The following is a 26212-nucleotide window of genomic DNA, read 5'->3' as shown; positions in this document are numbered from 1 at the left end:
TCATTTCTAAAATTCATATATTCATTCATTTGTACAACAAATACTGACTGAATACCTCCTGTGGACCAGATATTGTTATAGGCACTAGAGATACTTTATGAATAAGAGATTCCTCATCTGTAATCTATACATATAAAAGCCTATGCGACCGTCAGACTGTTTGACCATCCGACCGGTAGCTATGATGTGCACTGACCACCAGGGGGCAGACGCTCAATGCAGAAGCTGCCGAACTGCGGTGACTTGGCAGCTGCAGTTCTCGAGTGACGCACCCAGAACCAGAGAGGAGGGAGCCTGATTCTGGGGTGCGTCACCTGAGAACCGCCCTCTTGCAATTCAGGCCCCCCCCCCGGGGGATGTCGGAGAGCCGGTTTCAGCCTGATCCCTGCAGGCCAGGCCAAGTGACCCCACCTGTGCAGAAATCCGTTTACCGGGCCTCTAGTGTAGGTATAATTGTTGTGCATACCTCATAGGGTTGATATGAAAGTTAAATTAATTATATATATAAAGCAAAGGAACAGAGGCACAAAGTAAGTGCTTAATATATGGTAGCTTTTATTACTGCTATTACTTTAATAGAGGATAGAGATAAACAAGTAAAATAGATAATTTTATACTGTGAGCAGTGCTTTGAAGATACTAAACAGAGTGCTTGACACTGAATGACTGGGTGGGGAGTGGTTGCTGCTTTAGTGAGTATTGCCAGGGGATGCCTCACCAATGCACGCATGACCTGTGAACTGAGACTTAGAGATTGAGCACTCACTTGAAGAACTGGAAACAACACTTTATAAAGGCTCAGAATTGGGGGAAAGTATATTGTGTTCAAAAAACAGAAGAGCCATGTGAGTGAAGCATAATGAATGAGGGAGTAAGAGATACAGGGGGAGGTTGAAGCTGTAGGCAAAGCCAGATCAGGTCAGATAGGCCATAAAGTGTTTTTTTGCTCTGTTGTTTGTAGTAAGAAGGTAAGACTACCATGCAGTTTTTAAGCAATTTTAAGGAATGTTATAATAGAATACAATTATTGATATAAGACTTTGTCTTCTATAGTAAACAGTTTTTTTCTGCAGAAAATTTTTGAAGATCTCAAGTACCCAGAAATCTGGTTTTCTTTCATATTCATAAGTTGTCCTTTTTATTTGTGTCAAAGAATTTCTGGCTTAAGCAGCAAAATGTACAATGCTGATTATTTGTTAAATTTTCAGTACCACTTCTTTTTTCCTACAAAATTTGCCATGTAAGTTTCTTTTAAAAAAATATTTTTTATTGATTTCAGAGAGGAAGGAAGGGGGAGAAATAGAAACATCAATGATGAGAGAGAATCATTGATTGGCTGCCTCCTGCACACCCCCTACTGGGGACTGAGCTGCAACCCAGGCATATGCCCTTGACTGGAATCGAACCCAGGAACCTTCAGTCCACAGGCCAACGCTCTATCCACTGAGCCAAGCCAGCCAGGGCCATGTAAGTTTTTATGAAAGCACTAGAGGCCCAGTGAATGAAAATCCATGCACTAGAGGGGGGGTTCCCTCAGCCCGGCCTGCCCCCTCTCACATTCCGGGAGCCCTCAGGGGCGGGAGGTGACCCGGCGTCAGGGGAAGGTGATGCCCCCATCACACCTCTGCTGCTGCCACTGCCAGCAGCACAAGCCTCGGCCGGCCCTGGTTACCTGAGGCTCAGGCGGCCCAGGGCGGCCGGGCAGCCGCCATCCGAGGCTTCCCTGCACCTCGGGCCGGCCCTGGGAGGCTGGGGGCTGAGGAGGCTGGGGGACTCCAGAGGCAGGCGAGCAGCGGGGCTGAGGGGACTGGCTGTGAGTGCCGCTCACTTGTGGCTGTGAGCACCACCATCTTTGAGGGCATGGCAGTCAATTAGCATATTCCCTTCTTATTGGCTGTGGGCGCTACCATCTTTGCGATGGTGTGGGGGTCAATTAGCATATTCCCTCTTTATTAGATATAGGATTAGAGAAGTATAGATGGGCATAAAAGTACATAATATTCTCTTTTTTTGTCAGGGGCCTACCACATCATTGTCAGCCTGATAGAAACCATGTTGAGCCTAGTACAGTGATCGGCAAACTTCAGCTCACGAGCCACAGGTGGCTCTTTGGCTCCTTAGGTGTGGCTCTTCCACAGAATACCACGTGCGGGCACGCATGTAAAGTGTGATTGAAACTTCGTGGCCCATGCGCAGAAGTCGGTATTTTGTGGAAGAGCCACACTCAAGGGGCCAAAGAGCTGCATGTGGCTCATGAGCTGCAGTTTGCCGACCACTGGCCTAGTAGAAATCAAATAGCAGTCCTGAATTTGGGTAATGAGTGTAAAATATGTTGTATAGATAGAATGTTTTGTTTTTGGGTTTTTTTCATGGAAGAACGTGTTCTGGGACCTTTTCTTTAATACATATTTTTATTGATTTCAGGGAGGAAGTGAGAGGGAGAGAGAGAGAGAGAGAAACATCAATGGTGAGAGAGAATCATTGATTGGCTGCCTCCTGCACACCCCCTACTGGGATTGAGCCTGAAACCCGGGCATGTGCCCTTGGCTGGAATCTCACCCTGGGCCCTTCAGCCCACAGGCTGACACTCTATCCACTGAGCCAAACTGGCTAGGGTATGTTCTGGGATTTATGACAGTGGCTCATGTTCCTTTTCTTAGTCTATGAATAGAGTTAATGCCAGAAAAAAACAAACATTCTGAGTAGGGTGAGGTCAATGAAATTTTCAGGCCCAATGAATTTGGAAGTTATTTGGTAACCTGACTTAAATTCAGATGAGTTTGTAATCCAAGATAATGGTGCCATGGGCAATTTATATCATCATTAATTTCAAGTCCTAGTGAGCCTCAAAAGTAGGGATCACTGATGCATAAGGTTTTGTTGGCACAATGTATTTGGACACTGACTTGATTTGAAGATCTCAAATAATTTAAATGCATGAGGTCAAAGGAAAATTATTAACTTAATAGCCAGGGCAGCAATTTGTGAATATATTTTAAGCTTTTTTGGTTTTAAAATCTCAAAGACCGAATCTTTGTCCTAATTTATAAGTTTGCTGAGAGGACATGTTGACTTCTGAAATGACTTAATGATGTTGCTTTTTTTTTTTTAAGGTTTTTCATTGATTTTTAGAGAGAGAGGAAGGAAAAGGGAGAGACAGAAACATCATGTGAGAGCGAGGCATCAATAAGCTGCCTCCTGTACGCCCCCTACCTAGAATCGAACTGGCAACCTTTCGGTGCATAGGATGATACCCAATCAATTGAGCCACACCGGCCTGGACAGATTCCTTCTCTTCATTCCTTGATTTTCTAAAGTTTGCTTATGCTTAAACATTTTAGGTCATTTATAGCAAGTACACTGACCTGGTTCCCAAGGAGGTCATGAATGCAGATGACCCAGACCTGCAAAGACCTGATGAAGAAGCTATTAAAGAGGTAACTGGGAATTGCTATATAGAATTAATAAAGATGTAAAAACTCATTGAAAATAACTTTCAAACCATTCAATGCCATGTTTCATATTTCAGATAACAGAAAAGACAAGGGTGGCCTTAGAAAAATCTGTATCACAGAAGGTTGCTGCAGCCATGCCAGTTCGAGCAGCTGATAAACTGGCTCCCGCTCAGTATATCCGGTAGGAATCATGCCTGGAAGTCTTAGTTTCATGTCAGACTTGATTGGGGTGGGGGATCCTGGTATTCTTTCACTGTTCTACTTAGTCACAATTGTAAATGCAATTTTTAAATAATGACTTAAAGTCTATTGACTCTGTGCAGACAATTGAAAGCAGAAAAAAAAAACATTTTTAAGGTATCACTTTTAAGATATTAGTTCTGCTATTTTCAAAATATTTTTTTGTTTCTAGAAATTAACAGTTACTTACAGTATATGATCCAAACCATAATTACAATTTTTCCATTTATATACAATAGGCATTATATATTTATATATTTATGTAATATAAATATTTTATGTTGTTAATGTTATATAATGTAATACTTATATAATAATAGTATGATAGCTGCTGCGTCGGGGAGCCAAGCTAGCTCGAATAAAGACTCTTTACTTTTGCATCGGAAAAAAAAAAAATAGTATGATAATATATTGCATAATGGTGATAATTAATAATAATAGACATCCTTATCATACTTCTAAATTTTGAGGTGTTTCACTCAATGAAATTTTTGTGTGGAGGGATAATTCACAAATACATATTAAGAGAAAATTAGGAGCTGGTAGGGCTGCTACCATTATTCTTTCTCCGTTTTACAACCTATAATCAGTGAAAAGTTCCTGACTATAGTTGTCTGCTGAGAATGTTATGGATCGTTTTTTCCTCAAATGCAGACTTACAAAATAGGTACTATTGTCTAGATCTCTTATCTCTGAAATTGAACATTGTGCCTTCCGTGGTGGAAAATGGATAGAGATGCAAACTAATATGACTTTAGTTTACATCTTGCTTGTAACTCATAATTGCTGTTAGTTCTCTTATCTCTGTTGCTATCTGCTCTGCCTAAATATTTTGCAATTTTCTGTTAATATTTTGTGCAAGGAATTGACAATAGTTTATCTTAGGATTGTAGTAGAAGAAAAATACCTATTGAAAGTTTGAACTATAGTTATACCTTTAGTTCCATTTGTATTCCTCAGATACACACCATCTCAGCAAGGAGTGGCTTTCAACTCTGGAGCAAAACAGAGGGTTATTCGTATGGTGGAAATGCAGAAAGATCCAATGGAACCTCCAAGGTTCAAGTAAGTAGGTGGCTTCATGTGAATGAACCACTAGTCTTTAAAAAGATGTCCCAGGAGAAACGTCCCAATTGTCCATTAACAGGTGAATGGATAACAAATTGTGGGACATCTATACATGGAATGAGCAATTTTATTGAGCAATAAAACGGAATAAAATTTTAATAATATGCAATAGCATGGATGCATCTCAAAATAATTATGCTGAGTGAAAGAAGCCAGACAAAAAGAATTACATACTGTATGACTCCATTTATATAAAACCCTAGGAAATGCAAACTAACCTGTAATGACAGGAAATAGATTAGTGATTGCCTGTGGGGAGGAAGGGGGGCACGGCAGAGGAGATATGAATAAGAGGGCACACAGAAACTTTTGGAGGTGATGAGTATGCTCACTATTTTTATTGTGATGATGGTTTCACAAATATATACTTGTGTCAAAACTTAGTCAAATTGTACCCTGTAAATATGTATTTATAATTAATTGCATGTCAGTTGTAGTTAAATAAAGCTGATTTTTAAATAGGAAAAAGTATATTACTCCATGAAATGATAATATTGTGGAGATGAGTTGGGTAGTGATGATGACAAGTTGGCCATGTTTTAATAATTGATGAAGCTGAGTGACTGTTGTATAAGAAGATGAACATTCTTTGTATACTCTCTGTTTTTGTATGTGTTTGAAGCTTTACATAATAAACAATGAGGGGGGAGACTTGAGACTTAACTAACTAAAAGGGAAACAAATGTATCACTCTACAGTTGTGCTTTGATTTATGTTTCAGGATTAATAAGAAAATTCCCCGAGGACCACCTTCTCCTCCTGCACCTGTCATGCATTCTCCTAGCCGAAAGGTAATCTTTGCTATTTGTAAAAGATTATTTTGGACTCATGGTTATTAATTTTATAAATAACTTCCTGTAGAATAAAGTCTAAATGCCTTTAAACTTATGTATTGTTTTCTTTCTTAATTTGTTTTTCAAGAACAAATAGGGACCCACTTAAGGCTATAATGTGTAGTTGCAGAGTGCTTATGAAAATGTATGTAAAATGTTAGTTATTAGTTTTATTATTAACTTAGCCCCTGTTTTTAATGGATGAGTAGGGTCTGCTATTTGACATGAAGGATGTTATCATAGTTACAGGAAGTAAGCACCTGGAATTGTTAGGTCTCTGATTGATCATCTGAGTGGCTTTTAAAAATGTTTTATGACCCAACTAAAGAACAAGTATTCATCTGAAAGAAGTTATATCACTTTAAGTATGGAAAAATACTAACCACTATTTATAACTGTCAAAAATAATTTATAGATTATTTTCCATTTTTTATGTTAAAGTTATTACTAGACCTCATGATGTAGGAACATAGAATATAGAGCTACCAAACAAATGGAATTTTAGTCTTTGACTAAATTCATCCATATATCTGTCTGCCTTTGAAGAACGAGTACACTTGGGTTTTTAGCTAGACTATAAATTTAAAAATGTCTTTTCTACTGTTTTCTCAACTCAGATGACTGTGAAGGAACAACAAGAGTGGAAGATTCCTCCTTGTATTTCAAACTGGAAAAATGCAAAGGTAATGATGTTGTTATATAATCAGTCTTTTAGTATTACAACCTACTGGAAAACACCCAGGAAAGGAACCTCAGTCTGGATAACTTTGAGCTTCAGCCTGGATAATTTTAGGTGAAACCTCAGTATCTCACTTAGCTGAGTATTTTCAAAAAGGAACACCCCTCCCAGCCGGCATGGCTCAGTGATTGGCATCAACCTATGAACCAGGAGGTCATGGTTTGATTCCCAGTCAGAGCACATGCTGGGTTGCAGGCTGGATCCCCAGTGTGGGTTGTGCAGGAGGCAGCTGATCAATGATTCACTCTAATCATTGATGTTTCCATCTGTCTCTCCCTCTCCTTTCCTCTCTGAAGTCAATAAAAATACATTTTCTAAAATTTTAAAAGAATAAAATATCTTTATTAAAAGGAAAAAAAGGAACACCCACATGTGATTTTTCTTTTTCCCCCCCAATGTAATAGAAATGTTAGTATGCCAGGCACATGAATACCATAGATTCTTTTAGTGAGTTATTATCAGAAGTACATAGAAAAGGAAAAGATAGAATAAAGTAACATATCAAAAGATCAATGAAAGATAGTATTTTTTTAAAAACTTAAATTTTTTTAAAATAAATCAATTTAAATCATTATTTGGCAAAATGCAGTAAATGCTTAGATATATCCAGTACTTTAACTTTTAAACTATTTGTTTCTGTTCATAACATTGCATGTGTAAGCTATTTAAATCCTATATATCTACTAACTGCCAAAGCTTCCAGAAGTCATGAAGAATCTATAAAATGATGTGGAATAAACTTCCTAATCATTATTTCCTTTTTTCTCCCAAATCATATTTCATGTTTCTATATTGGATAGGTGAAAGCCACTTTAACTTATGGATTACATATAAATTATTCCCTAAAGGAAGTTATGGGCTCATCCTCTATTAAAACAAGGTTCCAAGAATCTACCAAGGCATTAAAACAGCACAGCAAATTATACTACCTATAGATACTATTATTTTAGGGATTGTTATACCTTCGTGTGGCTGTTATATTTACTTAGGAACAAGTATTTAGCTATTTGATAGTGATTTCCTCTTAATACAAGTCATAGTTATTTACCTGAGAATCTATTTTCCCAGAACATGAGCTCTGAAATTATACTGTCTGAGTTTAAATCCTAGCTCATCCACTTATTTTCCTATATGTCCTTAGGGACATTACACAACCAACCTTTCTATTTTAGTATCTTTATCTATAAAATGAAAACAGTAATGTTATCAGCTTTATAGAATTACTCTGAAGGTTAAATGAGACCATAACATGTAAAGTGCTTAAACAATCCTCCACACAAAGCACTCAGTGTTAGTGTTAGCTGCTGCTGTTGCATAATTAGGAAGAAAGATGTAAGGAAAAGAAATTCAACTAAGTGGTTTATATTTAAATATGTCAGAATGGACATATTTAAATCTAATTTTAAAGAATCTATTGTCTCTCCTTTGTGACTGTTTTCTCTGTCTGTTTCACACTAGGGTTATACAATTCCATTAGACAAACGTCTGGCTGCTGATGGAAGAGGATTGCAGACAGTTCACATCAATGAAAATTTTGCTAAACTGGCTGAAGCCCTCTACATTGCTGATCGGAAGGTTGGTCTATTATAATTTAACTAGAGGCCCGATGCGCGAAGATTCGTGCAAGAATGGGCCTTCCGCTGGCTGCCAGCACTGCCTTCACTCTGGCCCGGAGCCACCTTTCTGCCTTCCCACGCTGCCCAGGAGCCCAGAGCACCTGGGGAAGTGCAGAACGCCCCCGGCTGCTCGGTACCTGCATATGCAAATTAACCCAACATCTTTGTTAGATTAATTTGCATAATCACTCTTGGTTGGCTGGTGGGTATCGTGAAGGTATGGTCAATTTGCATCTTTCTCTTTTATTAGTGTAGATTATATAATGCTCTTGATAATTTGTAAATACATCCTTGGATACCTAAGATACTGTTATTGTAGCTACTGTACTGAGTACCTAGAGTAGTGATGGCAAACCTATGACACGCGTGTCAGAGGTGACACGCAGACTCATTTTTTTGGTTGATTTTTCTTTGTTAAATGGCATTTAAATATATAAAATAAATAGCAAAAATATAAATCTTTGTTTTACTATGGTTGCAAATATCAAAAAATTTCTATATGTGACACGGCACCAGTGTTAAGTTAGGGTTTTTCAAAATGCTGACACGCTGAGCTCAAAAGGTTTGCCATCACTGACCTAAAGAGACTCACCTGTGGTATGAGAGCCAGAGATGGCAGCTAGTTGCAGCTCTGTATCTGGTCTCAGCCTTTACAGACTCATACACAAATCTCACTACTGGAGTTGCCTCAAATTTCAGAATAATGGTTTACTAGGCCGATCTCATTTTGTGAAGATTGCCAGCTGCTGTTATTAGGTTTTATACTTTTTCTCTATTTTAGATGTAGATGTTTCCCAAAAAGTCAGTAGCAGGAAAGGGCAAGTAAACATTTTGATGAGTTGAATGGTATAGAATATGGAATTCATAGTATTGGCTGTCTTAATATTATGGTATTAATATGTGACTTTGAAATTCACATACATCATAGCACATGTTTAGAACATAGAAAAGTATATCTTTTGTATTACAATGAACACCCTTATAAAAATTATCTCTTATAGGTTAAAGCTTTATCTTGAGGTCACTTGATTGATTTTGAGAACATAATCAGTTCCTGTTATGTTATTGATATTAAAAATTACTTTACTGTAATTTTCTTTGATTTTTTTTTTTTTAGATTGTTTATAAGAAAGCATTAGTGTAATATGGACTTTCAAAATTGGGGGGGTTGGAGGAGGTCTATAGTTTTAACTAATAAGACATTTCCCAGAGTGAAAAATCCAAGTTTACGGTGTCTTCCAGTAAAGCTATCTTTTAGTGGACAAGAATCTTTGTGTTACTTAGCAATAACAAATCTGAATTCTGTCTAGCTGCTTTCTCAAGCCAGATGTTATGATAGCTATAATCTATCCCCTGATAGCATCTTATTTAACATCCGACTTCACTAACAGGCTCGTGAAGCTGTGGAAATGCGTGCTCAAGTAGAGAGAAAGATGGCTCAAAAAGAAAAAGAGAAACATGAAGAGAAACTGAGAGAAATGGCCCAGAAAGCTAGGGAGAGAAGAGCTGGGATCAAAACCCATGTGGAAAAAGGTATGACATTCTCATTACCAACTTGAATTTACTTGTAAGATATAGATCTCATTCTAGAAATTCCCTATTGATTTTTACTGCATACAAAATTAGTATATACATATAAAAAATATAGCTGTTTCAGAAATTGTGTGGAAATGAAAGTAACTTCTCACTAAGCTGAAGCAGCAAAAAATAAAGTATGTATTTAACTCTGTACCTTCAGTATAGGACTACTCTTGAAGTTTTTTAAGTTCTGAGCCATGTACTTTTAAAAACTGCTTATTAACTTAAATATAGGCTTGATTTTCTCTTGAAACTATTTTTCTTGAAACTTCCAAAGAGAAATGAAGTCTCAAGTGAATAATTAGTTCCCCTACATGGTAAAATAACCCAGTTTTTCTATCTCATAGGCTAATATACCTCTAATCATTAAATCTATCCATGTTTTTTCCCTTGCTTTGTTTATTGGTCTGCACGGGTATGTTAATTCAGCTAGAGTGAGGAGAATAATATTAACTCAAGAAAATTGTGAGGGTGGTTTTTGTTTTATTAAGAAATCCTTGACTAGTACAATTTTATTCATTCAGTTCATATTGAAGATCTACTACATGCAGGGTTCGGGGGGGCATGGAGAAGGTATAGCAGTGAACATTCTAAGGAATGTAGACAGACCCCCCCAAAAAATCCTGTAATGTGTTAGAAGGTAATAACCACTGTGGGAAAAAATAAAACAGGGAAGGGGGATGAAAGTGCCAGGAGAGCCCTAGCTGGCTTGGCTTAGTGGATAGAGTGTTGGCCTACAGACTGAAGGGTCGCGGGTTCAATTCCTGTCAAGGGCATGTGCCTGGGTTGCGGGCTCGAACCCAGTAGGGGGCGTGCAGGAGGCAGCTGATCAATGATTCTCTCTCATCATTGATATTTCATTCCCTCTCTCCCTTCCTCTCTGAAATCAATAAATATATATATATATATATATATATATATATATATATATATATTTTTTTTTTTTTTTTTTTTTTTTTAAGTGCCAGGAGAGGGGGTAGTCACAATAGGCCTCACTTTTGAGATGCTAACATTAACCCAAAAACTTGAAGGAAGGAAGTAAGCCATGTGGATTTCTGGGAGAAGAGGATCCCAGAAAGAAGGAACAGCAAGTGCAAAGGCCCTGAGTTGGGAATATGCCTGGTGTGTTCAAATAAAGCAGGGAGGCCAGTATGGCTGGATTGAAGTAAGAAAGAGTAGTAGGAGATGAGGTGTCAGAGTAGTTAGGTCAAATAGGAAGAGTAGTGTTCAAATGATGTTAGTCACTGTTAGGACATGGCTTTTACTTCAAGTAAGAAGGGGAGTAGTTGAAGGGTTTTGAACAGAGTGACATGATCTGACAAGCCTGTTGAATGGGCAGGGAAACCATTGGAAGGCTATTGCAATAATCCAGAGATGATGAGAGGTAGTGAAAACATGGTCGGATAGTTGATATATTTTGGAGGTAGAACTGACAAAATATGCTTATGGATTAGGTAAAAGTATGAGAGAAAAGGAGGAATCAAGGATGACTTCAAAACTTCTGACGTGAGCAATGGGAACGATTGCGTTGCCATTTACTTATTGGGAAGACTGCAGGATAAAGAAGTTTGGGAGAGAAAGATTAGGAGTTTAGATGTGGACATGTTAAATTTTAAATGTAGGTGTTGAGCAGGCTTTTGGTTACAGAAGTCTGGAGTTCAACTCTAAAGAAGTAACCAGGGTTTTAAGTAATAATCCACTTCCTTGAACCAGATATGAATGACTTACTGAGGCAAGATATAAATACCTGCCTGTTGTACACCTAACCACTGAAAGCAATTAGAAGTAAAAACCTCTTGTATCTGAGTTCTCTAAACTGATAAGAAAAAAACACGGCAGAACTGTTCTTGAGAAGTGAATTAAAATTTTAAAAAGCTGTTGCTGTATATTAATAAAAACAAACATTTATTGAGTGCTTATTATGGCAGGCACCACTCTGAACACTTCGCATGGATTGCCTAATATAATCCTACAGCAACCAGATGCAGTGGTACTATTATTGCCACTATTTTTATGGAGAAGGAGACTAAGACTCAGAGTTGTTAAGTAACCCACACAAGGTTACATTGCCAATCTGTTACAGAAATAGACTTTGAATCTTGACAGGCTGTTTCCAAAGCTCATGCTCTTAACTATACTATACCTTCAGACTGGAGATGATAGAGAAAATGAAGATAGACATAAAAACAGTAGATAGAGATCAAGATGCAACCAGCCCCTAGGGATCACAAGGAGAGGGTTCTTTATTCAAAGGCAACTGGTCTTTGAATATGTAAGGCTAAACTTGATACCGTTGTAATTAACTAGTTATTAATAATAGGAAAGAAGAAAAATAAAAGGCCAGATATTATAGACATGTCATTTGGGCAGCTTCGCCAGAAAGCTAAAACTTTATACTCCCCAGGGGGCCAACAAAGGAGAGATAGAAGCATGCCCAGTAAAATTGGGGTGACATAGGAAACTTGCTTACTGTCTGTCACACCTGAGAACAAAGATCATTGGTCAGAATGAGCATGGCCACAGCAAGGGTGTGAAATTTGGGATATTTAATCCCCTGAACAAAGGAGTTCGCTCTCTTACGCTCTTTTGTTTTCGGGACCCTTGGGACTCTCTTACTGCACTCTCCTGCTTTTACCCACATGGCCCAGGGCCATGTGGATCTCCACACACAATGGATTAATGGACTGCAACTAGCCTGATACTGTACTGGACTGGTCTTCAACATAGAAAGGAAATTTTGGACAGTGCTTTGCTTCTAGCTTTACTGAAATCCCAGCTACACTTCTATGAGGGAAAGGTGACTTTAGAAATGATGCAAATAAAAATCACTTATTCTCAGAAAATTCTTTTTCTCGAAATATCGTAAGGACTCCACCCCCAGCAGCACATAGTGGGGAAAGGACCCTCTACTTTGAAAACAAACTTATACATAATTCTTTTTCCTAACATTTTATTACAAAAATGTTAAAACACATAGAAAAGTGGAAAGAATTGTAAAACAAACACCGTTATCTCTATCACCTAGATTCTGTATTAAAATTTCTTTTTAATCATTAACATAGCTAAATTAGCTTTCTCACATATCTACCCATCTCTTTATCTTTTAGTACACCTTAATACTTTGATGCATTTTAAAATAAGTTAAAAGTATCAGTACACTTACCCCTAAATACTTAAGCTACATGCATGATTCTGGGATTCACATTCCAAAATTAAACCAATACTATTGGATTTAAAGTAATTGGAAGTAAAGTTGAAAGGGCTGAATGTGACTACAGTGAAGTTCATGGAATTGTTTAAGGTTAAAGATTATATTACCTTGTTTAAAATATTAATTGGTAACATAGTGGTGAAGTAATTTTCAACTCTGTCCACACAGAGGACGGGGAGGCACGTGAGAGGGATGAAATTCGGCATGACAGGCGGAAAGAGAGACAGCATGACCGGAATCTTTCCAGGGCAGCGCCTGATAAGAGGTAGGTACTATTTGAGATAAATATGAATTATGAAGATTGGCCTTTGTGAACCTTTTAGAGAGGAGGTTTAGTCCACTAATACCAATTTTCTTCTCTTAGTTTGATGACTTAATAAATCAGCACTTATTTTCTTGCACATAACTACTTACCTTGTCTTAGCAGAATTGACTATCCATGGAAGTAATCTTTTCTTCCATCGCCTTGTAGAGTCAGCTAGAATTGAGAATGATGGGAATATAGAAAAGGAAATGCAGATCATGTTTGTGAGAAGAAGGTAATGGATAGGACTGTTCTGGTCTGTTCTTTTCCAATTTCAAATGGTGAGACAAATTTATTACGTGCCGGTTCCTTTAGACAGAAAATATAAGCTACAATACCTTTATTGAGGGCCTTTTACATGCAGAGCACTCTATGAAGTACAATGGGGGAGAAAAGCAGGTTTTGTAAGAAGTGAAAATCGGCTGCTTCTCATGAGCAGTTTCACTTAAAATTCAGAAAGGCAGAGCTATTATATAAAACTAGAGGCCCGGTGCACAAAAATTTGTGCACTCGGGAGGTAGGGTGATCCCTCAGCCCAGCCTGTGCCCTCTCACAGTCTGGGACCCCTCGGGAGATAACGACCTGCTGGCTTAGGCCTGCTCCCGAGTGGCAGAGGGCAGGCCCAATCCCTAGGTGCAGCCCCTGGTCGGGCTCAGAGCAGGGCTGATTGGGGAGTTGGGGCGCCGCCCCATCATGCACAGAGCAGGGCGGATCGGGAGGTTGCGTTGCCACCCTCAGTCATGCTCAGGGTAGGGCCAATTAGGGGGTTGGGGCACCGCCCCCTGTCACACTCAAGGCAGGGTCGATGAGGAGGTTGTGGCACCACCCCCTGTCACGCACAGAGCAGGGCCAATCAGGGGGTTGGGGCGCCTTCCCCTGTCACGAGCAGAGCAGGGCAGATAGGGAGGTTGTGGCCCCGCCCCCTGTCACACACAGAGCCACAGGGCGATCAGGGGGTTTGGGCGCTGCCCCCTGTCACGCTGATCCCGGTGCCAGGAGGCCTCGCGGCTCCGCTGATCCCGGTGCTGGGAGGCATATTACCCTTTTACTATATAGGATAGAGGCCTGGTTCACGGGTGGGGGCTGGCTGGTTTGCCCTGAAGGGTGTCCTGGATCAGGGTGGGGGTCCCCACTGGGGTGCCTGGCCAGCCTGGATGAGGGGATGATGGCTGTTTGCAGCTGGTCATACCCCCTTCAGGGTGGGGGTCCCCACTGGGGTGCCTGGCCAGTCTGGGTGAGGGGCTGAGGGCTGTTTTCAGGCTGGCAGGTGACTGAAGCTCCCAACCGCTACTTTTTTTCTTTTTCTTTTTTATTCTGGGCCATCTTTAGCTCTGAGGCTTGGCTCCAGCTCTTAGGCCTCCGCTGCTGAAAGCAGGTATCTGGTTTGTTTGGGTTCTATAATCGAAACGCTGTTTCAACTCCAGCTCTGAGATCCCAGCTGGCTGAAAGCAGGTTTCTGGGGTTTTATTTAGCTTCTATATTTGTAACAATGTTTCAAACTGCAAGCTCAGAGGCCGGCAGCGGCAGGCGGGCAACGTTGGAGTCCTCCGTCACTGAAGCAAGCAAGCCTCATGTTCGCTTCAAGCTTCCTGGCTGCCGGCCGCCATCTTGGCTGGCAGTTAATTTGCATATCGCCCTGATTAGCCAATGGGAAGGGTAGCAGAGGTATGGCTAATTACCATGTTTCTCTTTTATTAGATAGGATAGGATGATGGATAAAAAAATTTTTTTAATAAAATGAATTCGGAAAATTGACACAGCACTTTGTTTAAAATTAAAATATAGTTGACATACAGACAAAGCACTCTTAATAAGTACAGACTTGTACAGAACAAACTTGAAATAAAGTAGGGATTGGTGAAGTCTGTGCTTCACCAAAGGTTTAGGACTGAAATTGCTGAAAAGTTGAAGAAATGCTGTCATATGGAGGTAAAATTCTGAATGAGAGTTAAATGCAAATATAAAACATCTTATTTCCAAATGAGCAGTTTTCAAGGCTCTCATCATCCTAAGAGCTGATACAGTCCATTTTTCCCATTCATATCTTAAAACGAAAAAGAAGATTCCTGTTGGTGGTGGTGTTCGTTGTTTAATGGCATATTTCATCTCTCTGGATAAGTGAAGTCATGGAGAAGCAGAAAATCTGAATTTAGAGTTGTGGTTAAATGTATAGTGAAGAAGAAAGAGGAATGAAGTATGAAAGTGTGCAGTTAATATACTTTTGGTCTGAAATTCCTAAGCTACAAAAATCAAAATAGCTCTGTATATAAATTGGACCATTTAAGTGGCTGAGAATTGAAAGCATAGGAAAGCTGTAAACTTGTGATTTAATGAAATCAGATTGTCTATAGAAGTCATTTTTAAGACCCGAGCTTCTAGCAAAATAAATGACGACAGTTACCATGGTTTCATTGCAATGTAGATTGCATTACACACTGAAACAGCAGGGGAATTAATCTGAATGTCTAAAATCATAATGAGTAATCCAGTCATTGATGTGTTTTCCTCAAAATTCTAATAGGATAAAATTACTAAATGTGGTTATGTAAAAAAACCTGATTCCAGCTTATTGAAAATGATTCGTGTGATACAATTAATTTGTATCCAGTCCTACCCATCCTCTTTTAATAATAGCAAATATAGACTGTAGCAGTTTCATATCTCAGCATGTATTGTAAGGTGCTTGTTTGTATTAAAGACTTCCGTGTCAAGAATGAATCTCTTAGCAATTCCTTCCAGCTAACAGGAGGGTCTAATTATAAAACCCTACCTACCTCTCCCAGTAATCATCTAGCTGAAATGCTGTTAAAGGGCTGTCAGCATTATCAGGGTATTATGCGTTATCAGGGAATATATGTTTGAGATATTAACAGGACATACACATTTCCTTAGCTTCTGAGATTGCTTATGTTTTTAAAATTGAAATTCAGCTTGTCTGTGAAGAGTTTTCAGTTAGTAACATTGTATTTTGAAACAGGTCGAAACTGCAGAGAAATGAAAATCGAGATATCAGTGAGGTCATTGCTCTTGGTGTGCCCAATCCTCGGACTTCCAATGAAGTTCAATATGACCAAAGGCTGTTCAACCAATCCAAGGTACAATAGAAATAGTGTTATTTTGCTCTGGCCGGTGTTGCTCGATGGTTAGAGCGTTGCCTGCACACCAAAGGGTCAAAGATTCTATTCCTAGCCAAGGGCATATACCTGGATTGCAGGTTCAATCACTGGCCCAGTTGAGGCATGTGCAGGAAGCAAGTAAATGATGTGTCTCTCACATCAATGTTTCTCTCTTTCTCCCCTTCTCCCCCCTCACCTTCTTCCTCCCTTCTTTCCAATCTCTAAAAATCAATGGAAAAAACATCCTCGGGTGAGGGTTAACACCCACAAAAAACATAGAGTTACCTTAAGTATTGATATGAATACCAAACCTCTGGGGGAAAAAAATGAACATATAGATTTGGATCAACCTAATGCAGATGATAGAAAAAAATTGTAAGTTGTATATTATAACTTAAGAAAGAAAATGAAACAGCTCTGATTTTTACCTCTTAGAATTAGCTAAGATTTGAGACATTAGTGGAAAAGGAAAGAAATTAGGTTATAAAACTTGGCTCTGGCCCTGGTCAGATGGCTCAGTTAGGTGGAGCATTGTCCTGTACACCAAAAGCTCGCAGGTTTGCCCTAACCGGTTTGGCTTAGTGGATAGAGTGTTGGCCTGTGGACTGAAGGGTCCCAGGTTCAATTCCGGTCAAGGGCATGTACCTTGGTTACGGGCACATACCCAGTAGGGGGTGTGCAGGATGCAGCTGATCAATGTTTCTCTCCCATTGATGTTTCTAACTCACTAACCCTCTCCCTTCCTCTCTGTAAAAAATCAATAAAATATATATAAAAAAATGTTTGCAGGTTTGATCCTCCATTGGGGCCCATATCGACTTTTCTCTCTTTCATTGGTTTCTCTCCCCTCCCTACCCTTACCCCTTCCTCTTCTCTATAAAAATCAATAAAAACATATCCTCAAGTGAGGATTAAATAAAAAAAAATTTTTAAGCAAGGTAGGTGCCTGCCCTCAAAATATGGGGGCGGGGGGGGGGGGGTGCTAGATATGCCTTTGTCCTCATGCCTTTGTCCTCAAAGTCTACTGGAAAAGACAAGATTAATGTATATAAATAAAAACAAGACTGTGGTAAGAATATAAAAGTGTAAAGTTCTACTGGGATATAGCGGAGAGGTTAATTATGACTGGGGAGTTTTTAAGATCTGAAGGTAGCATTTGAGTAAGTTCTTTTAGTTAATAAGTTACTGGGTGCTTCTTATAGTCTCAGCATTGTTCTAAGCCTTTTACTTGTATTACCTTATTTAATCCTTACAAAAACCCCATGAAGTCACGCTATTATTACCTCTATTTGAAGATGAGGAAATTCTGACACATAGAGGTTTAGCTCGTAACTAATGGAACTCAGATTTCATTGATGGGCTGTCTTGATGTCAAAAAGCTTGTCTTCTTAAACACTATACACAATGGCATTTTACCAGTCTGAGCAAAGGGGGTTAGGCACGAAAGCTCCGCATAAGTAAATATTTGACAGTTACCCTTTACAACTTTAGGCTTAAATCATTTAAATTTCTCTAAATATATGGAATAAGTTTGTTGACTTAAGATTTTCATTGAGAGCCCTGTTACCTCATGCTATGATAGTGATGTTCTCAGGCAGTTAAGGGGCATATTATTATTCGGAATGGCATCAGATGTTTTATGGTACTTTCATCTTTTTGCCACTATGTCTATACAGATTCAAATTGCCAAGTAACTGCTTATACTAGAGTCCCGCAGTTTTAATGACTACTTTGCTAGTCAAACTTGTTAATGAGTACCTAATTTAAGCTAAGAACCCGAAGGTGATATGAACAAGTTTATGGACTTTTTAAATGAAGGTTGTTGAAAATGTGAGCTATAAATGAATGTAGTCAGATTCAACTTTTAATAAATTATAACATATACTTATAATGTTCTCTACAGGGCATGGACAGTGGTTTTGCAGGTGGAGAAGATGAAATTTACAATGTTTATGATCAAGCCTGGAGAGGTGGTAAAGATATGGCCCAGAATATTTATAGGCCCAGTAAAAATCTGGATAAGGACATGTATGGTGATGATCTAGAAGCCAGAATAAAGACCAACAGGTACCAAGCAAACGGTTCAGTTTCAAGGTTTGCATGAGTGCAAGTGAAGTAGTTTATAATTTGGCTCTTTCTCTTTTTCCCTAGATTCGTTCCCGATAAGGAGTTTTCTGGTTCAGACCGTAGGCAAAGAGGTAGAGAAGGACCAGTTCAGTTTGAGGAAGATCCTTTTGGTTTGGACAAGTTCTTGGAAGAAGCCAAACAGCACGGTGGCTCTAAAAGACCCTCAGATAGCAGCCGCCCCAAGGAACATGAGCATGAAGGCAAAAAGAGGAGGAAGGAATAGATACACCTCTTCACAGTGAATGGACTATTACCCATAACCCTAATGATGCAAGTCATATGGGCAAACACTTTGTAAACGGGCCAGATAAAAACCAAATCTGGGGTCAGATCCCAGCACTACTTTTTATTACAGCAGAAAGGGGGGAATGGAAAATTCTACTTTGAACTATTTAGTTTTTTTAAAGAGTGGGTTGTGTTTGTGCTTCTCCCACCTTTTGGCATTTATAGAACATACTGCCCCATAAATGAAATTAAGACCACTTCCTTTTATGTGACATTAGTACTTTGGGGTTAATATTTTGTGTAAGAATGACTGCTTGCTTATGAGTAAAGTTAACCCAACCACAGTGAGTAGAAGGATGTTCACCTATTGGAACTGTCCTGCCAAATGACGTATGCCCCTGTGTTTTAATTTGGAGTGGGGAAAAGTAAGCGCTTGCTTGGTGCACCTATTTGTTTCAAATAAAAACATTTAGACAAAATTTTGTTTTGTTCTTTTATGTAATAGTAATAGTCTTAAAAATCTTTCTCTTCATCAGATGTTTGATCCCCTTGCAAAACTTTTGGTCTCTGAGCTTGAACATGGAGCTGGAAAAAAAAAATCAATTAAGCACTGTAAAGAAAGCCAATGTCTGCAAAAACATTAAAACTGAAAACCCTTAAGACTGCCTTTTTTTTAGGAAGTCAGCACCAATAAGTCAAGAGGATGTTCTTTGTAAGACTCCCTGAATTTCAATTAAAAACTGTAAATTAGCCCAGCCTCAGTTGGTGGTTTGATGCACCAGGTCACCCAGTTCGATTCCCAGTCAGGGCACATGGGGACTCAGTCCCCAGTAGGGGGCATGCAGGAAGCAGCCAATCGGTGTTTCTATATATCTCTCCCTCTTCCTTCCTCTCTATAAAATCTATAAAAACATTTATTTAAAAAAATTGTAAATCAGCCTGACCCAAGGCCACATAATAAGTGGAAAAGCTAGGATTTCATCCTCTGATAAATAGGCTGCCATTTCCACTGCTTGGTGTTACATATGCTTGCTACCCATGACCGAGTCTTCCTTACTTCCCTCCCCAGACCTTTTAGTACTGGGCACTCTACCACCACCGCCATTCTTTAAAAGATCACCCCAAATCTCTGTCATTTCACACTTCTGACCTATTTAATTGATATACAGTAAGTACACGATATATAGAAAAATACTTACTTTTACTCCATCAATAACATGATTGTCATGTTGTAGTGCATTCTGAAGTTCTTCTTCTGAAGAAAAGTGAATCCAACCCATACCTCTGTGAAAGCCAGTCTCTTTGTCCTAAAAATTCAAAATGTAAGAAAATAATCATGAACTTGAGAAAGTTTATATAAGCTCCAAATCAAACTACCAATGTTTTATTTGCCAAAATGGGATAACAGACATTTTAATGAATGTCAAAAACCTTGCTTTAGCCCAGTCCCTGTGGCTCAGTGGCTGAGCATCAACCCAGGAACCAGGAGGTCACTGGTTTGATTTCTGGTCTGGGCACATGCCTGGGTTGCAGGCTCGACCCCCAGTAGGGGGTGTGCAGGAGGCAGCCAATGGGTGGTTCTTTCTAATCATTAAGTTTTCCACCCTCTTTCTCTGAAATCAATAAAAAACAAAAACCTTACTTTAATGGATATTCACTCTCCTAATTACCCAAAGCTTAATCCCTACGTTCATCTTAACACTAGAGGCCCGGTGCACAACATTCATGCGGGGGGGGGGGGGGGGGCGCGCGGGGGGGGAAATGGTGTCCCTCAGCCTGACCTGTGCCCTCTCACAGTCTGGGACTCCTTGGGGGATATCTGACTGCCGGCTTAGGCCCGGACCTAAGCCAGTAGTCGGACATCCCCTGAGGGGTCCTTAGCGCTGCCATAGAGGGGGGAGAGGCTCCTGCCACCTCTGCTGTGCTCACCAGCTGTGAGCCCAGCTTCTGGCTGAGTGACAGTCTCCCTGTGGGAGCACACTCAGCTAGAAGCTGGGCTCGCTGCTCCTTAGCACTGCCTCGGAGGTGGGAGAGGCTCCCGCCACTGCCGCTGCACTCGTCAGCTGTGAGTCCGGCTCTGGCTGAGCAGTGCTCCCCCTATGGGAGCACACTGACCATCACGGGGCAGCTCCTGTGTTGAGCAACTGCCCTCTGGTGATCAGTGTGCGTCATCGTGACTGGCTGTTCCACCATCCAGTCTATTTGCATACTAGCCTTTTATTATATAGGATTCTCTCTGCTTTTTTGCCACCATTGGAGAAATGAGAATGAGCTTCCTGTGCCATTCTAGATACAAATCACAGTAGCAGTAATAGTCAAAGGAAATTCTGATCACAAAAAGAAGTACTCTCCCTGTTTCTAACTTCCTCACTTCTAGAAACAAAATTTAAGCTTCAGAATCTTGTTATATTTCTGACACCAATCACCCTCATCACCACTACCATTATCACCTGCTAAAAACAGTTAATTCTAGAAAGCCTACAGAAAAATTCAGCTCAGGATAAAGTAGAACAAATTATAGATTGATTTCTAAACCATCATGAGAAAGCAATGGGAATGTAATCAATATGAAAAGTTTTTTTAAAACGCACCCAACCTAATGAGGATAAAAGTTAAAATAGATATTCTCCACCAATTTTATGATAAACTATCCTCTACGATCTCATTATTATAATACTGTAGCAGGCAGAATTCTAAGATGGCCCCATGATCCCCTTGTTACTCCCTATATAATCCCCTCTGGTTGACTGGAGGAGGAGCGGGGGACACGGACCGGTGCTATTCTAACTAAAAGAATACATGGCAAAAGTGATGGGACATTGCTCCCTTGATCAGGTTATATGGCAACGGTGATGGGGTGTGATGGGGTGTCAATCTGTGACTATATTATAAGACTTATCTTAGCACACAGAAGAAAGAAACTCCCTTGCTGACTTTGAGGAAGCAAGCTGCCATCTTGGGAAATAGCCTACAGAGAAGCCAGGAAACAAAAAACTGCAGGTAGTCCCTAGGACAGTGATGGCGAACCTATGACACACGTGTCAGAGGTGACATGCAAACTCATTTTTTTGGTTGATTTTTCTTTGTTAAATGGCATTTAAATATATAAAATAAATATCAAAAATATAAGTCTTTGTTTTACTATGGCTGCAAATATCAAAAAATTTCTATATGTGACACGGCACCAGAGTTAAGTTAGGGTTTTTCAAAATGCTGACACGCCGAGCTCAAAAGGTTCGCCATCACTGCCCTACGATCTGAGAGCAGCCTCCAGCTGAAAGCCAGCAAGAAAAGAAAAGCTCAGTCCCACAGTTGAAAGACAACAACTGCCAAAACCTGTAGGAGCTTGGAAACCAATCTTCCCCAGTTGAGCCTCTGATGAGACGAAAGTCCCAGATGACAGGCTGCAGTTACGTAGTCACTCAACAGAGGACTCGGCTAGTGTGTGCACAGAATCCTGATTTACAGAAACCGTGAGATAATATATATCCTTTGAGCCACTAAATTTGTGGTAATTTGTTCTGCAACAATAAAAATTAGCACAAGCCCTCACTGGTTTGGTTTGGCTCAGTGGCTAGAGCATTGGACTGCGGACTGGAAGGTCCCAGGTTCGATTCCAGTCAAGGGCACATGCTCGGGTTGCGGGCTCAATCCCTAGTAGGGGGCGTGCAGGAGGCAGCCAATCAATGATATTCCCTCATCATTGACGTTTCTATCTCTCCCTCTTCCTTCCTCTCTGAAATCAATAAAAATGTATTTTTTTAAAAAATTTAAAAAAAGGAAAACTAGCACAAATGCCTAGGATATGGTGGTGTTGTTTTTCTCACTTTTTAAAAAAATAAATATTTTATTGATTTTTTACAGAGAGGAAGGGAGAAGGATAGTTAGAAACATCAATGAGAGAGAAACATCGATAAGCTGCCTCCTGCACACCTCTCACTGGGGATGTACCCGCAACCAACGTACATGCCCTTGACCGGAATCGAACCTGGGACCTTTCAGTCCACAGGCCGATGCTCTATCCACTGAGCCAAACTGGTTACGGCTGTTTTTTCACTTTTTAATCAGTATCACCCAAATTTTACCAACAAAGACTAAACAGCTTCACTCCATTAGACAAACAGGTAGTTGACATGCTTTGACAAAAACAATAAAAAGGAATTAAAGAATAACATTAATACTTTAAAAATACTCACAAAAGGTACAGTGCACTTTCGTATATGGCCAAACTGTGCAAAGTGTTCTCTCAGCTCACCTGTATAGGAAGAGAAAACATTAAAAGTAGTTAATGCATTTTGTATCCTCCATCCTGGATTGTAGATAGAAAGCAAAAGGTGTCCTAGAACTCCAAACTTCTTGTGAACAGGAGCTACTTGGCATTTCCTAAAGCCTTAAGATTTAGGAGGCAGCTAAGGTGTTGACTATGAAGCTGTAATGTACCAGATTTGCGGAGGTGATGGGGTAGGGACATGGACTGATAAATTGCTGAGTTAACTGTAGTCTTCATCCCCAACAAATATCATCATACCAGACATTGTACTAAGTGCCTGCATTATAATCCCTATGAGAAGATCACATAGAAGGCAATTACAACAAAGAGATTTCCAAATAAAATCTCAATACTTGCCTTTCATAATTTAAAGTTTACACTAAGTTAAATAATTGGTTTTCTAAAATTTGTTGAGTTGATCCTACCTACAACCTTCCTGCCTTATCTCCCATTGCTATTCAGCAAATGAAATTCTGTGTATGCATGCTGTCACTTCCCATCTTTGCATGTCATTCCTTCTCCTTGACGTGTCAGTAATCCTATCTCCTCCTGCCTAAACTGTAATTATCCTTCAAGACCCAGGCCAAATACATCCATTGAATATTATTTCATTGAGCTTCTACTGAAAGACAAGACAACATACAGTACCCTATGAGGTGGGTATGAGCAGTGGATAAAGTTAAAGACCAAAAAACATGATCTCTTTCTCTTCTGAACTACAAGGCTTGTACTATCTGATTTGCATTCATAATACTTGCTTATTTCCCCTAGTTTAGTGGTCGGCAAACTTCAGCTCGAGAGCCACATGCGGCTCTTTCGCCCCTTGAGTGTGGCTCTTCCACAAAATACCACGTGTGGGCGCACATGTACAGTGCAATTGAAACTTTGTGGCCCATGCGCAGAAGTCGGTATTTTGTGGAAGAGCCACACTCAAGGGGCCAAAGAGCCGCATGTGGCTCACGAGCCGCAGTTTGCCGACCACTGCAGGGCCTAGTTCATCTAACCTCACTGGTTCAACAACCACCTACACTTGTTTGTAAGCCTCCTCCCCTCTACCACTACAGTGAAAGCTCCTGAGTGTTGAGTCCACTATGCCCACAGTGATTGATACACAGTTGGGAAATATTTGCTAAATGAATAAATGTCTGCTAACCCTTCAACAATCCAGAGACTAAATTTCTTAAGAGCTCTATAGTTGGTCAAACCAGGTGGCAAGATCAGAATCTCACAGAACATGTTACTGGAGGATAAACAAAACAGTGTTAAACATACATGTCTTAAACCAGGTATTAAAGTTTTAGAAAACATTCACTTCCAAAACAAACCAGCTCTGGAAGGTAAACCTTTCCCCAAATTAACTACAATTTTTTTGAAAAAACAGCTACAAGCACGAGGAACAATGCCTACCACATAATAGATACCCTTTAAATATTTGATGAATGAATGAACTGAGAGAGACTTTCAAAATTGAACGTTCTACAGACTCTCTTGGAGATTATACACTGAGTGGCCAGATTATTATGACCACCTGACATTTGTAGGCAAATTAGCTATAATTTCCGCACTGAAGTTGCTAGAGGGCCAGACCATTATAAATAGGGAAGCAGGTTGTTTTCCACGACAGAAGTGATTTTTTTCTGAAGATATGGGTGAACAACGCGATTTAACAGCCTTTGAACATGGGATATATATATATATATATACACTGTGTGGCCAGATTATTATGACCACCCATCAGTACTTCGTTGGGCCACCTTTTGCCTTCAATACTGCGGCGATTCTTCTTTGCATCGACTCCACGAGATGTTGAAAGGTGATGCGAGGAATCTGACACCATGCCTGATGAATAGCACTGTCCAGTTCTGTGAGATTTGATGGTTGTGGAACCAACTGCCTGATGGCTCTTTTAACTTTGTCCCACAAATGCTCAATTGGATTGAGATCTGGTGATTGTGGGGGCCACCTAAGCAAGGTAAAGTCTCCCTCATGTTCTTGAAACCACTCCTGCACAATACAAGCACCATGGCATGGCGCATTGTCTTGGAAGAAGCCATCTCCATTAGGATACGCCATCAACATGATAGGATGAACCTAATCAGCAATGATACTTAGGTATGTTGTGCTATTCAGACGTTGTTCCACACGAATTAAAGGGCCAAATCATGCCAGGAAAACATGCCCCAAACTATAACACTGCCCCCACCAGCTTGAAGGGTTGTACTCATGCATGTGGGGTGCATGCTTTCATGCTGTGACCGCCAAATTCTCACTCTGCCATCTGCATGATGCAACTGGAAACGTGATTCATCGGACCACATGACTTTTTTCCAATGCTCGACTGTCCAATCCTTGTGCTCCTGTGCAAATTGGAGATGTTTTATCTTGGTAACTGCAGACAGCAAAGGTGTTCGAACAGGCGTTAGGCTTCCATACCCCATATGATGCAGTGTACGGCTAATTTGCCTACAAACGGCTAGGTGGTCATAATAATCTGGCCACTCAGTATGTATGTTCAAAGGCTGTTAAATCGCGTTGTTCACCTATATCTTCAGAAAAAAATCACTTCTGTCGTGGTAAACAACCTGCTTCCCTATTTATAATGGTCTGGCCCTCTAGCAACTTCAGTGCGGAAATTATAGCTAATTTGCCTACAAACGTCAGGTGGTCATAATAAACTGGCCACTCGTGTGTGTGTGTGTGTGTGTGTGTGTGTGTGTGTGTATATATACACACACACACACACACACATACATACAGGCTAACCCCTATTTTGTAAAACTACTGTTTGGAATTCTCTGCTATTCTTTAGACGGCCTCTTATTCTAAAAAAAATAACTTTGCTTCCTAGCCTGCTTTAGCCTGCTTGAATAATGAGGAAGATAAACGCAGCTGTCTGACCTTGTAGGCCAGAGACTAGATAGGCCCATACTCTCAGTGCCATGCCAGGTGTATTTTTTAATTGGATAGAACTGTAATGTTTTCAAGGCCACCAGCAAGACAACCACTAAGCACACATAGGGCTGGCTCTTTCATAAAAAGGGAAGTTCTGCTTGTAGCTTTGCTTAGAATTTGAATTCATTTTCTCTAAGCCCACCGCGGTGAATAAAGTGTAACTCCAAACTCTCTGAGCACTGCTTGATTTATTCGGGTTCTCTGTAACATATATGCATATGTATAGGTATATACACACATACATATATATGTGTATATAAATTTCAGAGAGAAAAGGAGAGGGGAAGAAACATCAATGATGAGAATCATTGATTGGCTGCCTCCTGCACACCCTTCACTGGGGATCGAGCCCGCAACTGGGGCATGTGCCCTGACCCGGAATCCAACTGTGACTTCCTTGTTCATAGGTCCACGCTCA

At 40.0% G+C, this 26212-nt stretch overlaps 2 protein-coding genes across 2 annotated transcripts in view; one reads left to right on the top strand and one right to left on the bottom strand.

Annotated features, from left to right (window-relative positions):
- SNW1 (SNW domain containing 1) overlaps nucleotides 1-19051 on the top strand; it is a 37994-nt gene extending 18943 nt beyond the window's left edge. Inside the window, exons 4-14 of the mRNA XM_036314234.1 lie at nucleotides 3342-3437; nucleotides 3530-3636; nucleotides 4656-4760; nucleotides 5545-5614; nucleotides 6274-6339; nucleotides 7854-7970; nucleotides 9403-9544; nucleotides 12969-13065; nucleotides 16082-16199; nucleotides 18124-18287; nucleotides 18372-19051. Of these exons, the coding sequence (XP_036170127.1) occupies nucleotides 3342-3437; nucleotides 3530-3636; nucleotides 4656-4760; nucleotides 5545-5614; nucleotides 6274-6339; nucleotides 7854-7970; nucleotides 9403-9544; nucleotides 12969-13065; nucleotides 16082-16199; nucleotides 18124-18287; nucleotides 18372-18570 (1281 nt within the window). The 3' untranslated portion in view covers nucleotides 18571-19051. The remainder of the gene's footprint in view (nucleotides 1-3341; nucleotides 3438-3529; nucleotides 3637-4655; nucleotides 4761-5544; nucleotides 5615-6273; nucleotides 6340-7853; nucleotides 7971-9402; nucleotides 9545-12968; nucleotides 13066-16081; nucleotides 16200-18123; nucleotides 18288-18371) is intronic.
- The window catches only part of LOC118658710 (SRA stem-loop interacting RNA binding protein), an 8768-nt gene continuing 1607 nt past the window's right edge, over nucleotides 19052-26212 (bottom strand). Inside the window, exons 2-4 of the mRNA XM_036314286.1 lie at nucleotides 22769-22827; nucleotides 19772-19879; nucleotides 19052-19157 (exon numbers count right to left, since the gene is read on the bottom strand). Of these exons, the coding sequence (XP_036170179.1) occupies nucleotides 19086-19157; nucleotides 19772-19879; nucleotides 22769-22827 (239 nt within the window). The 3' untranslated portion in view covers nucleotides 19052-19085. The remainder of the gene's footprint in view (nucleotides 19158-19771; nucleotides 19880-22768; nucleotides 22828-26212) is intronic.

This window comes from Myotis myotis, unplaced genomic scaffold, assembly GCF_014108235.1.
Source record: "Myotis myotis isolate mMyoMyo1 unplaced genomic scaffold, mMyoMyo1.p scaffold_m19_p_1, whole genome shotgun sequence".
Lineage (NCBI taxonomy): Eukaryota > Metazoa > Chordata > Mammalia > Chiroptera > Vespertilionidae > Myotis > Myotis myotis.
This window is presented reverse-complemented; position numbering and strand designations above follow the sequence as displayed.